The 12,513-nt window shown below is 40.3% G+C and overlaps 1 protein-coding gene across 1 annotated transcript in view; it reads left to right on the forward strand.

Moving 5' to 3' along the window:
- nhsb (Nance-Horan syndrome b (congenital cataracts and dental anomalies)) overlaps positions 1-12,513 on the forward strand; it is a gene marked incomplete at both ends in the record, with an annotated part of 49,162 nt that overhangs the window by 30,249 nt on the left and 6,400 nt on the right. The window contains 5 exons of the mRNA XM_083931942.1: positions 10,975-11,127; positions 11,221-11,357; positions 11,800-11,847; positions 12,130-12,174; positions 12,295-12,339. Of these exons, the coding sequence (XP_083788068.1) occupies positions 10,975-11,127; positions 11,221-11,357; positions 11,800-11,847; positions 12,130-12,174; positions 12,295-12,339 (428 nt within the window). The remainder of the gene's footprint in view (positions 1-10,974; positions 11,128-11,220; positions 11,358-11,799; positions 11,848-12,129; positions 12,175-12,294; positions 12,340-12,513) is intronic.

Raw genomic sequence — 12,513 nt, forward strand, 5'->3', positions numbered from 1 at the left:
CCTACAGGCAATTTAGAGTCATCAATTAACCTTACACGTGCATGTCTTTGGACTGTGGGAGGAAACCGGAGTACCCGGAGAAAACCCACGCAGACACGGGGAGAACATGCAAACTCCACACAGAAGGGCCCCAGCCCGGATTCAAACCTGGAACACTTGCTGTGAAGTGACAGTGCTAACCACCACACCACCGTGCCACCTTGCCCGCTCAGTGATGTGTTTTAATAATATAAATTATGACAACAAAGGAGTTCTATGGTACATGCTTTGGATAGGGATAATCATTGTTAGTGAGATCAATTAATTGTTGTTTTTTGGCCCTTATCTTTTAACTGAAGCCTGTGAATGTTCTCATTCGTCCAGGTCATCGTTATCCTCAAAGCAATTTCAGTCAAAAACAACTGAAGCTTTGCTCGTCACAGACTTTTATAAGTAATCAAGATAATTCTACTGGTCAGGAAATAATGTGTGAGATTTAAAAAAAAAATGTTTTTTTCCATGCAAACATATCTCATTTGTCAGTTTTTTTCCTTTTCTTAGAGTTATTTAATCATTTTCTGCCCCTCAAATAAAATAGAAAAAAAGGGAAAATTGCATGTGGTTGATCTATCCTCCAGCCTGCCTCCTGAAAGCTATGTTACAAAGGTATTACAGCATGGAGGTATTACGATATTTTAAGAAAAAAATAACCTCTGCTTCGGAGTAGTGTCCCTTTATCAAACTTGGAAGAAAAAAAAGAAGATAAAGACTGCAGGTCCAGGACTGGTAACTGCTAAACCCAGAGAGGAGAGCATTAATAAAACCAGGTGCTGTTTAGCATCAGTCCAAATATCACAGAACAGTCAGACGACGTCATTTGTGGTCTGAATAAGTTGTTAGGGGAAGCTAGAAACACAGAGAACCAGAGTATTTGTTGTTTCTGTTCTAGTGACCAGGGTAAACCAAAATCCATGTTAAGTAACTTATGCAAGCAGATGAATGTAAAGCATGTGATTTACAATACCAGGCATAACAGTTTATCCAAACCAAAAGACCCCAACTGGTACCTCATGCTAATTTGTCTGCATGTTTCCAAACTAACGCACTGATCGGACAAAGGATACAGGGATTACCATCGATCAAATAGAAAAGAATAGAAAAATTGTGCCTGTAGTTTACACTAGTCTGTTATTCTCTCCATATTCCCTCCCCTGATTACTGCCTCTTTAGGAACAATGTTTCAATATTGATGAGGATTGGGAAAAATGCAGAAGGCTCACAAAGGTTTGAGAGGAACCCTGCAACAACATGAGATGATAAAACATTGATCTCCTGCTGCTGCTATTCTCCACTCAGAGACACGTATTGTTCTGTTCATGGTTTGTTTTTGCCTCATATTGAGTGCAAAATATATAGGTTTAAACTCCTCATTTCACAACAGCAACAACGTATTTTTTCTTCTGTCAAAATGGTATGTGTGTATTCAATTAAGCACTACTACTTGTGCAACTGAGTCAAAACAACATTAATTAATTGAGGGTAAAGACTGAAGTAAACAGAACATATACAGTACATGCTTAGTATCTCATATACTGTATGTCTGGTAAATATGAAACTACAGCCAAGTTTAAAAATCCACCAACCTAGACCTTTAAAGCTCACTATTTGACATTGAATATCTTGTTTACAACACATGATATTGTTGCACCTGTATCCTGTTGTTTTAACACTTATGCACAAAAAACATGTAAAAGTGTAAAAACAACAGGCTGTGTTACGGGAGGTTATGTGCCAAACATTTCTTAGCCGGCCTTTATGCTAAGCTAAGCTAATTAATACAATTACCTTACAAAGAGCATGGTAACAATCTTCTCATCTAACTCCAAGTGTAAAATCAAAGAAAATGTTTTTTTGTTGTACAGAATAGTGACCTTATTTTCTCCATTAGGATGTTTACTACAGTATGCATACTTTGGTTGGTTGGTTTGTCAGTTGGATCATCCCTTCTTTCAGTCTTAACATATAGAAAACTACATGATAAACATATGGCAGCACTCACAAATCCCCCGAACACTTTCAGTCGACACAGACATACAGCATCACTAGTAGTGTGTAGTGTTCATGCTGTGCCACTAAGGGGCAGCACACGAGCACTTACTGTGGAGTTGGTTAATGTTGGATAAAAAGCGTGTGCAGAGCCAGGAAATAATCCCTTGAACATTTAACCTGCTGTTATGTTGTTGATATTTTCTCTGGCCTGTTGGGTTAACTGTGACATGGTGGGGGGTATAAATAAGACTTCTGGATTTATTGTCAGACACTGTGACTCACCTCTGCTCGCCATTACAGAAAGGCCTCAAACCGTTATAGAAACGTGCCGGTCAGAGGGGCAGAACAGAGGGAGTGAGGGAGGGAGGCTGAACAATAGTGCAGGTGTGCAGCTGGGGAAAGAGGAATGGGAGAAGGGAATGGGGGTAGTATGATTTATTCATTTTGTGTGAAAGGAGGACACAGACTAAAATATAGGGGAAAAAAGAGGGGGCAGGAAAAGAGGTATTTTATACGAAGTATTGAGCATGATCCCTATATAAAAACAGTTCTATAACGTGTGTTTTAAGTGACTTGAAAGATGAAACTGATTAAGTGATTTAGCCTAAATTCCCCAGGCAGGACAAGCCACTACCCAAGAGGCTACGATGCAGCTCATATGCGGTTGAAAGGTCTGTGATCCGGCCCTGATGTTTCATAGATCACTCAATACCACGACTGACAAACAACCCCGGGGACAGCAAGCTATTAAAGACCTCCCAGCAGTCCTGTTTAGAGAAACGGCTGCAAATAACTGAGGCAAGCCACAAGGAACGTCTGCACATTTAATATTCACAGCCACGTTCTCCTCTGTTTGTGCTGATGTTGACCACTGCGGTGAAGTGCTTGTGGACATGTGGTGGGTTTGCGCGTGTGTGCGTATATTTTCAGTGTGTCTGTGTTGTTCCCGGCCACGGCGGGAGGCTGAAAGCTCCTCCAGCAGACTGCCAGCTCCGCCAGTTCTACTCCAAAGTCAGTGAACTGCCAGAGCTCCAGATTACAGCAGATTACCGGGCAGGGTGCTCGTAGCCTACACTCTCTCTGTCTCTGTGTGTGAGTTTCATGCTGTTTATTTTGCAACAGCATGGGGATGTTGACTCTTCGTAAACAGTGTCGGGAAAGACTGCATTTCCTTGATGATGACACAGTATGATATTGAGAATAATTTGCTTCCAGCTTCTCAAAATATGGCCTAAGATGTCCAATTTCTGCCTCACTGATTTACTGTTCATCAATTATTCGATTGTAAAAACTAAAACAAAGTCAGGTGTCCTCTCCTTACTCTTTGGTGGCAGCAATAGAAGGATTTAACATGTGATACATATTCCCAGCATGTGGTGGATTAATACATTAATACTTTGTGGCTGAACCGCCCGCCCCCTCCCTCCACATATTACTGCATCATGAAGAGATTACGGTCAGGGACAGGCCATGCCATGGCAGGGCAGGATCCTACCATCTGACACCGGCGGACGGGGGTGACTCATAGAGACAACGTAGATTCAACAGAGAAGGGTTTGAGTTTGTGATGAAGCTCAGGTGCATCATTCGTCATGAGTGCGATGTAACTCTCGGCTAGGCCAAAGTGAAACGTCCTCATGATGGACAAAGGAGACATATTTGTTGTGGGTGACGTGTTGGGTCAGCTGAAGGGAGGCGAGAGCAGGGACAGCAGGTGGGTGGGTGAGGAGGTGGAGGGGGAGGGTCTGTGTCTGCAGATGTTGCTAGTCTGGATGTTGGTCTTGCACAGGAATGTTTCAGAAAGGTCTGCAGGAGTAAAGTAAAGTAGGTGGCATTATTGAGAGACAGATGACAAGAAGTCTGCAGGAGAAAGGGAGGAGCGACAGGGAAAGGCAAAAAAGAGGAAACAAAGAAGAGAGAGTAGACAGCTGCTGACCATGGCTTTGGCTTGTCTCGGTCTAGGCTGTGTCCCTGTGCGATCCAAAGGTACTGTATGTGCCTCAGTGTGTTCCTTAAAACCTGTCATTACCTGTTTAGTTCCTGTGATCATTGTTTATACTGTGACATTACTTTTAATCAAGACAGCAATGTGACAACACTGTGGCAATGTTATCAGATCAGCTCACTGTCATCTAAAACAGTATTGACGGTCTGTGTTACATTGTGCCAAATTCAATCTCAATGCATTTTCAATAAGATGCTATTTTTGCTAATTATTCACTGTATGTGCACACTACAGTGTTGTGGGCATGAGGTTGTTTTTTATTATGAGCTGAAATTACAAAGAAAAGAAAAGTGTCCCGAACCCAAAGTTTTCAAAGACATCAAACATGTCAGGCTGAATTAAAAAAAAAAGAAATTCTGTACAATGATGCAAGATTTTTACACTGAAATTAAACATTCAAATTAGATGACTTATACAATGATGCACAAGTCATCTAGTTTGTATATTTAATTAAAGTGTAAAAAAAATCTTGAGTTGTAATGATTAGTCAATTAATGAATATGTTTATGGACAGAACATTAATCTGTTACCATTTTATCAATTTTTATCAACTAATCATGTCAGCTTTTTTTTTCTTTTCACCAAAAAAAGAGAAAAGAATTGACTGACTATAGCTATGGCTATATATATAACTGGCTATATATTTCTAATATTCCCTGGCTTTTTTAGTCTTCTAATAGTAAACAGTACAGTATTTGGATTTTGAACTGTTGTAGGAACCTACGATGGTCTTTAATTACTTGTTTTTTATTATGTGTCATTTTATTGGTTGATTAACCAAGAAATGAAACTGTAGTTTATATATAGCTTCAATGAAGGGTTAACAAAGTGATGGGGGCTTTGGTTATGTGTTGATTATGTATTAACTGCCTTCCACTACGTATGCTCAGCCAGTGGGGAGGTAAAATTATTCCAGAAAACAAAAGTGTTGTTTTTGCAAAAGTCGCAGCAGTTTTAACACTGTGGCTGAAACAAACTGCTGACATCAATATATAAAATGAATATTACTAATGTCGATGAGATGAAGAGGTGGTGCTTGGTGTGACTGCTGAGCCGTTGCAGGTCGACAAACAGTGCACACTTTTTCCTCTTCAGAACTGGCCAGCTAGTGTTTCTTATATAACAGCTGTCTACTATGACAAGATTCTGCAGCTACTGCCATAGGGAGTGTGCTGCCTGACCCAGATACACCATAATACATTCTCCACTAATGACTTACATTCACTCACATCTGGACCAGCGAGAGAGAGAGAGAGAGAGAGAGAGAGAGAGAGAGAGAGAGAGAGACAGAGAGAGAGGGAGAGACAAAATCATATCGCTGTACCAGAAAGAGCAAGAGCAATATTAAAGCGATGACATGTGGAGAGTCAGTGTTCTCATTGTAAATGTCATAACTGTCTGGTTGTGATGTATTTGTCTTTATTATACTTTGTTGGCATTTCTCTTTATACTGTGTCCTCTGTGCAAAACAAAAGAACCGGAGCTGTTCAATGGCTTGCTGTGTTCTGCAACTGACCCCCATACTATTATTTTATTTTATCATAGTTCTTGTTCTGTCTCGTTCTTCTTGCTCTCCTTATTCCTTAAAAGTTTGTGGATCTCAGAGACCATAAAAGCACACGTCAGCCAAGGCTTCCGGATAAGATTAATTCAGGTAATAAAAATAAGACCCATTAGCCCAATGAGGCTGAAGTGGTGCCATAAAAACACTTTAACATTTTAGCCAATAACTCACCAACTGTGCATCACACACTTAAAATTTTTGCTTTGACATTGACATGTTAGTTGAGATGGCTCTCCTGACACACACCACATACATTTTCGCAAATGTTGGCCCATAAACAGGGTCTCTTGATTTTGCAGTGAAAAGTACTTGTAACTTCTTGTTAGTTTGTGCATGTGAGGCAAATTATATTCGGCTGCTCACTATCATCGAACCACAGTTCATAAGGGCTGATGTGTACGGTAAATGCTCTTGAAAACCCCTGCCCACAGAGAGTCTATCCATCTATCGATTAATCCATCCAATAATCTCTGTTTTCAAGTCAAGAGTGGTGTGAACACAATGTCGTTTCAGATTTAATTTACCCATTAATTACAACCCTTCTCTCTGTCTGAGAACAGTTTGTGTTTATTGCCAGTCAGTAAATGATTCCTTGCTTCGTACATTGTTTGTTGCAGTCTTAAATTCCACCAGATCTCTGAATTTTAATGCCAGCACTTGAGCTAGTTTTACTCAGGGTATGCTTGACAAGAACCAGTTTGTACCACATATAGTCTGATAATGTCGGAAAGCAAAAGTTGGTGAAGATGTTTTAAACGGTGACACTCGCAGTTCATCGAAAGGAGAAAGACGTGAAAATAGGCTAAATATGGGAAGAAAGATGTACATTTTCACAGTCTCTCCTGGAAGACACTCATACTGTTTCACTTGGTTGTTCACATGAATGCCAGCAGAAGTAATGTTTAAAAAAATGAAAGAGAACTTAAGAGAGAAGTTCAAACGCCCCCTACTTTTTCAAGGTTTGAAGTGGGCATGAATGATGGATTTCAGATTTCCAAAAGACCCAGGACTAGGTGGAGAGATTATATCTCCACACTGGCCTGGGAACGCCTCGGGATCCCCCAGTTAGAGCTGGTTAATGTGGCCCGGAAAAGGGAAGTTTGGGGTCCCCTGCTAAAGCTGCTGCCCCCGCAACCCGACCCCGGATAAGCGGATGAAGATGAGATGAGATGAGAGAAACTGTTAGACACAGACCTCCCACCCCCAAATTACAACATCAGAAAGTTGTGGGCGGTGGAGGTTTAAAACCCTGTTTACCAACCAAGAAACACTTTGGATGAAGCACACTGGGGCTTTTGGACACCTCACCACTAGTATTTGCATTTAAACCTTGATGATTTACAGGGGTCACAACATATTATAGATTCTAGCTTGTTGAAATATGATCAAATTATTTCATTTCCTCAGCCATCCGTCCCTCTGTTTCTCACCATCTCTCCTCTCACTCATATTGTTTAGCAATTCTGTTGCAGTTTCTATTTCTTTCTTCCTTTCTATCTACAAGTTGTGTATCACAACATTTAGTTTGAACCACCTAGACATCTTTTTGTTGGTGTTGCTGATGTTTATCATTACTACCTTAGCCGTTTGAAGCCGCTTTAGATCCTTAATCAAACATTTTCAGCACAAAATCTAAATTGCATCCAAGTACATAAAGAACTTGACCATACATTTGCATAGCTTTTGTTTAACCTGTGAAACGCTGTCTTTGGAGTGCTTAAGGTCCATGAATTGCAGCATCTCCTCTGTGTTGCACTGCATTTCTTTACTACATAGTGTTATATGCGTTCTACCTTGTTTTTCAATGTACCTCCTCCCCTCCCCTCCCCTCTCTTGATGCTGTTGGCATGCAAGTCCTGATGATGACACTGCAAGTTGCTGACACTGCACCTGCAGATTTCAGGGTGAGGGGAAACAGTGATGGAGGGATACAGTAAGTAGGAGAAAGAAGATGGGTAAAAGACAGAAAGAGAGCAAGACAGGCAGTGTGCGTTAGATTGGCGTGTATGTGTGCTCAGCCATGTTTGGTCCTGGATGTTAGCGATGGGTAACTCCCAGCATAGGCTTCAGTACAATCGAATGCAGATGAGGAAGAGGAGGTGCAGAACAACAAGAGTGAGGCGGGACAATGCAGGTAGGAATGAGAGGTGAAACTCTAAAAGATGCTGAATGCAAATGTTTACCAGAGTCTCTTTAGGGCTGTGTAAGTTTCCGTCAGAGGAAAGGTCAGTGAGGTACAGGACTGAGTGGTCAAGAGGGAAATGGTGATCTCGAACAGTCTGATAATAATATAATAATATATGTTTATTTAGTTATTGTGGCAGCCTGAAAATGGACTCTAAAGCTACAGCTAATGGAATGTGGCTGATATTTTTTTAGCTATGCATGTATTCTATAATATTTCTAGACTTTGTAGGCAGACGTTGATGTTTGAGTTTCACAGTGCAGACGGATGAATATGCAGTTTGACACTAGAAGGCTGTTTTCACATTAATCTGCTCAAGGTGGAAAGTTTCTCTGTGCACACCTTAAATCTGCATGTAACACATCTACTATTGTGCAGGAAGCAATGTAAACAAGTGTGATGTTGAAACATGACACCTCCAGCATACATACACTGAGAATTGACTTTTCAGTGAAGTATATTAACAATATCTGCATCTTCATATATTCTTGAGGAGCAGTTGTGATTTTAAGATTTGTTAACAATAAGACTTTTTTGGTGGAAAAACCATTTCAGATACAAATGATCATTTATTGCAGAATGTTTTATGTCTTAAATAGTGCAGAGAAACCTTGCACAGCAGCTGAATCCTCGAGATAACTCGATTTCAAACGAGAAATGCGGGCTCACGTCATACGCAAATCCATCTCGTCAGGCTCCAAGTAATGTGTTTGTGCTTCAGTAAAGATAGTCTCTGCCACAAGTAATACGTTTGTGTTCAGAGGGAAAGTTAGCCAGTCAATCGGCATCCTGTGAGGAGCTACTGGCAGTTGAGGGGGGTTCGGGGGTTACTACACGACACGAGAAGTGACCGCCTGTTCAAAACAATGGCGGCTCCTAAAGAGGTTATCTTAGATGCTGCAGTTGCATCAGTTTTATCAGAACTGGAGAGTTTTTCTTTATTCAGAGAAGAGAGCGGCATTGACAGGTTGTCTCGATGTAAAGGTGTTTTCTCTCTTCTCCTGATTGGCTTCTGCAAGGAGTTTGATAGACAGATAGTTAATCCAATCACCTGCCAGGTATGTTTTCAATGTTGCCTCCAATGATGCCTTTTCAGGTGGTTACGTTTTTTTTTGATGACATACAGACTAAAGCAACAGTGAACATTTTTCAGTTTTACCACTACAGCTTAATGATAACGATGAGGAGACACCTTAGTAGCAGCAGCAAGAGGGGAAGCAAAGAAATGGCATAAAAAGGGAAGATAAGGAAGGGCAAGCGAGAAGAAATATCAGGGAAACAAGTGTGCTGGCCAGCAGTAAAGCCACAGTAACATATCCACTAATTTAACTGTGTCACAACAACTAGGTCAGCACCTTCTACATAGAAAGACCGTTGGTTCCAATATTCTACTGGTACTTCTCTTTCCCTGCTTTTTTCACTCGATCGATGGTAATTGCCACTCACAATTAGGAATAACAAAGTATCGAGGTATGTTTTTTGCACAACTGTCTGTTTAACGAGAAGATTATCTCTATGAAACTTACACAGGGATTCCCTTTAACATTTCAGTTTTTTAGGGAAAACAAAAAATAATGCCCAAAGTGACACATTTCATTGTGGTCCTATACATGTTACATTTATTTGAATTTGTCTTTAAATTTCAGTTTTTATGTATTTTTCCTCTACTGGAATGCATAGTATTTCTTGCAAGTGTGTTTACACAAGGGAAGAATATTCAGAATATTTGCAGAGTCTTTTAGTTGCGTTTTATAATCATTATCTTCATGATTGTTAAAGATGCAAGGTGTGATGTGCAAAATAAGGTAATGATGTTACCTGTATGTGACAGTCTTTGGGGCAGAGCGCTGTGTAATTGTTTATCTAGAGTGAATAAGCTGGCCTTCTGTGAGTCTTTAACCTTGTAGTTTGAAATCAGCCGAATGTTGCTGATGTGGGCTAGCTGATTTAATTGCAGCCAAATGCGAGCCTTGATGAGCAATGAAAGGTTGCCTGGCTACTGATGTACAGTGTAGCTTTCAAGGGCACAATCGCAATTACAATTCTGATTTAAAAAGACAGGAAATAGATTTCATAATAAAAGCTAAAGGGGTTCTGAGAGCAGATAAAAGAGATGGATAATCACAGTCCTTCTCTCTCTCTCTCTCCTCGTCTGTAAATCAACTGTTTTAATCTTTGAAACTGAAAGTCGTAGATTCTCAGGTGTGAATTATTCATGATAGTAGGGTTTGTGTTATTTTAAATGATAATAGTTTTGGTGGCAATGAACATGGACGACTGTGAGAAATGGACAGAGGCGTGCTGGTGTATGAGTGTAGTAGTGAGGCGTGTTAAGCTGCCACCTGCTGGTATGTCTTTGCCTTGCCTCATACAGTATTTGAATGTACAGTGTAGAAAGAGGATTGTGACATGCCTTACATCAAACTCTCTGAATATTCTTTGTGTATCAACACCTTCGTTTTGTGTATTTCCATGTCTTGACTGGCTTCAGTGGCTTTTAGAGAGGCCTCTGCCTATAGTGGTAAATTGTAAATTCTGGCCTGGATCTCAGATTATTGCAGTTTCTTGCATTGCTGTTTTCTCTCGGATGCTGGTGGAACAGGTATCATGTTGGCACGAACCATGTCTTAAACTAACACATTTGATTCTCAGAACTACAAAAATACTATTTTTTAGAAATAATATTTCATATTAAGGCCTAAACAATTCAGGATTACCAGTTGGATAATGCACTAACCCGAAACACCAAGAAGCCCCAGAAACCTCAGGTTAAAAATGTGTCAATGGTTTGTGACATATAAAAGGTTAATTTGATTAAATGCATTACTAAAGCACAATATACATTTAGGGCCACAAGGTGAATCCTGCATGATCATTGTCTAAACTCCAGGGTCCTGTGAAGTTTTAAGACCTTAAACAGTTTATTTGATAATGTAATCAAATAAATGTTCAATCAAAATACATCAAACTAATTGACATACAGCCCACCTGGCAACAGGTAGTGCTACAACACAGAATACTGGTAGTTTGTGCGGTTCTAGGCAAATTTTAAGTTGACAGGGTAGTCAGCTGTGTGCTTCATTGTTGAGTTCTTGAGGTTAACAGACAAATTATAGGACACTAACAGATCAGCATTCAAGTGTAGACCAGTTGACTTACAACATGTTCTATTTCTTACCTTTCTCATCTTAGCGGTGTCGAACCTGGATATAGAGAGCAAGCTGTCGCTTCACTATCAAGCTCCATGGCACCAGCAACACAATGTGTTTCATCCTTGTACGCGACCACCATGTCTGGAGGAGCTGCACAGAAGCGCCCAGCTCAGTCTCAGAGCCCTGCACCGAGGTGAGAGAGGCTGATCCCGTCTGCACAGCTGCATTATGTTCTACACAAATGACATGGATTGGAAGGTTTCATGTTTGTGTTTGGGTTTCACAGACGAACAACAGCACCACCGCTCCACGAGTCGGGAGAGAAACAGGGTGACCATCTCCATCTCAGTGGCACCCCCAATGCCCACCTTCCCCTCACCACACAGCATCCGCCGGCAGCAGAGGAGTCGCCTGGCACGAGCGGTAAGGATGATGCATAATCTCCCAATCAACCAATCAGTTGGCGTTTATCCAGCAATGGTTCAATTTAAATGGAAGGAACGAAGGCATATTATGTAGTTGTATTTCTTATCAAGCAGCTCACACTTGTCCAATAAATTCAGGGATTATGTGTGTGACGAGTCTCAGCAATATGGTACAGTTGCAAAAATCATAAAAAGTAAACAAAAGTAAACAAAGTTAACCACTGAACAATTGGAGAGTTTGCATTGTACATGTTGAGTGAGGTCTGGGATAGGAAGACAAGTAGAACATCAAAAATGCATTTTCCATTGTAAACGCATTTTCCATGGTTCCATCCATTTGTTTGTATTAATAATTATTGTGCTTATTGACCCCTTTGATTATTATTAGATACGTGTTTCAATAAACTGACACAATATCTCATTCTGATGTTGCCATGCAGCAAGAGAGAGCAGAGAGGGAGCGAGAGTTAGACTATCAACCCAGGAAGGTAAAACTTTGTCTGTGTTCATGTCTGTTAATGTCAAACACGTAGACGCCTGCAGTGAGATTTGTGTGATATGCACCTGTGTGTACAGTCACTGCTGCGTGTCTGAGAGTTCATGTTACACCGCACTACAGCACTACAATAGTATGAAAGTATTCCAGTATAAAAGTGTTTTATTCTACTTTTATTATAGTGTCGTATTGGTACCGGTATCGGTATACATTATACTTATATTATGTTCAGAACATGCTCAATCTCACTTCTTTCTTTCTGATTCTCTTCAAGGAGAGGACTATGAGAGAAACAGAAATCCAGACCATACAGAGAAAAGTAAGAAAAGTAATAGTCAGAAATTTTTTTTAAAAATCATCTCTTATATCATCTGTGAAAGACACATATTTTACCTGCATACTCTGCAATAGTTATGTGTATGTGTGTGCTCTACCACAGGAGAGGCCGGGGAGAGAAGCAGATATTCAGATGACCCAAAGAAAGGTAAGAAAGATGTTTAAATGGTGAACAAACAATCAATCAACGATACCAGACTTCTACTGCCTGAAATTTCAAATCAGGTTTTCCTTAATGTAGCGACTGAAAGACAGGATAAACAAGATTTTAACATAGTGGAAATTATTTTAAGAGAGGCAAAATGAAACAACTCTACCTTTC

This window comes from Echiichthys vipera (assembly GCF_963691815.1).
Source record: "Echiichthys vipera genome assembly, chromosome: 1".
NCBI classification, from domain to species: Eukaryota; Metazoa; Chordata; class Actinopteri; order Perciformes; family Trachinidae; genus Echiichthys; species Echiichthys vipera.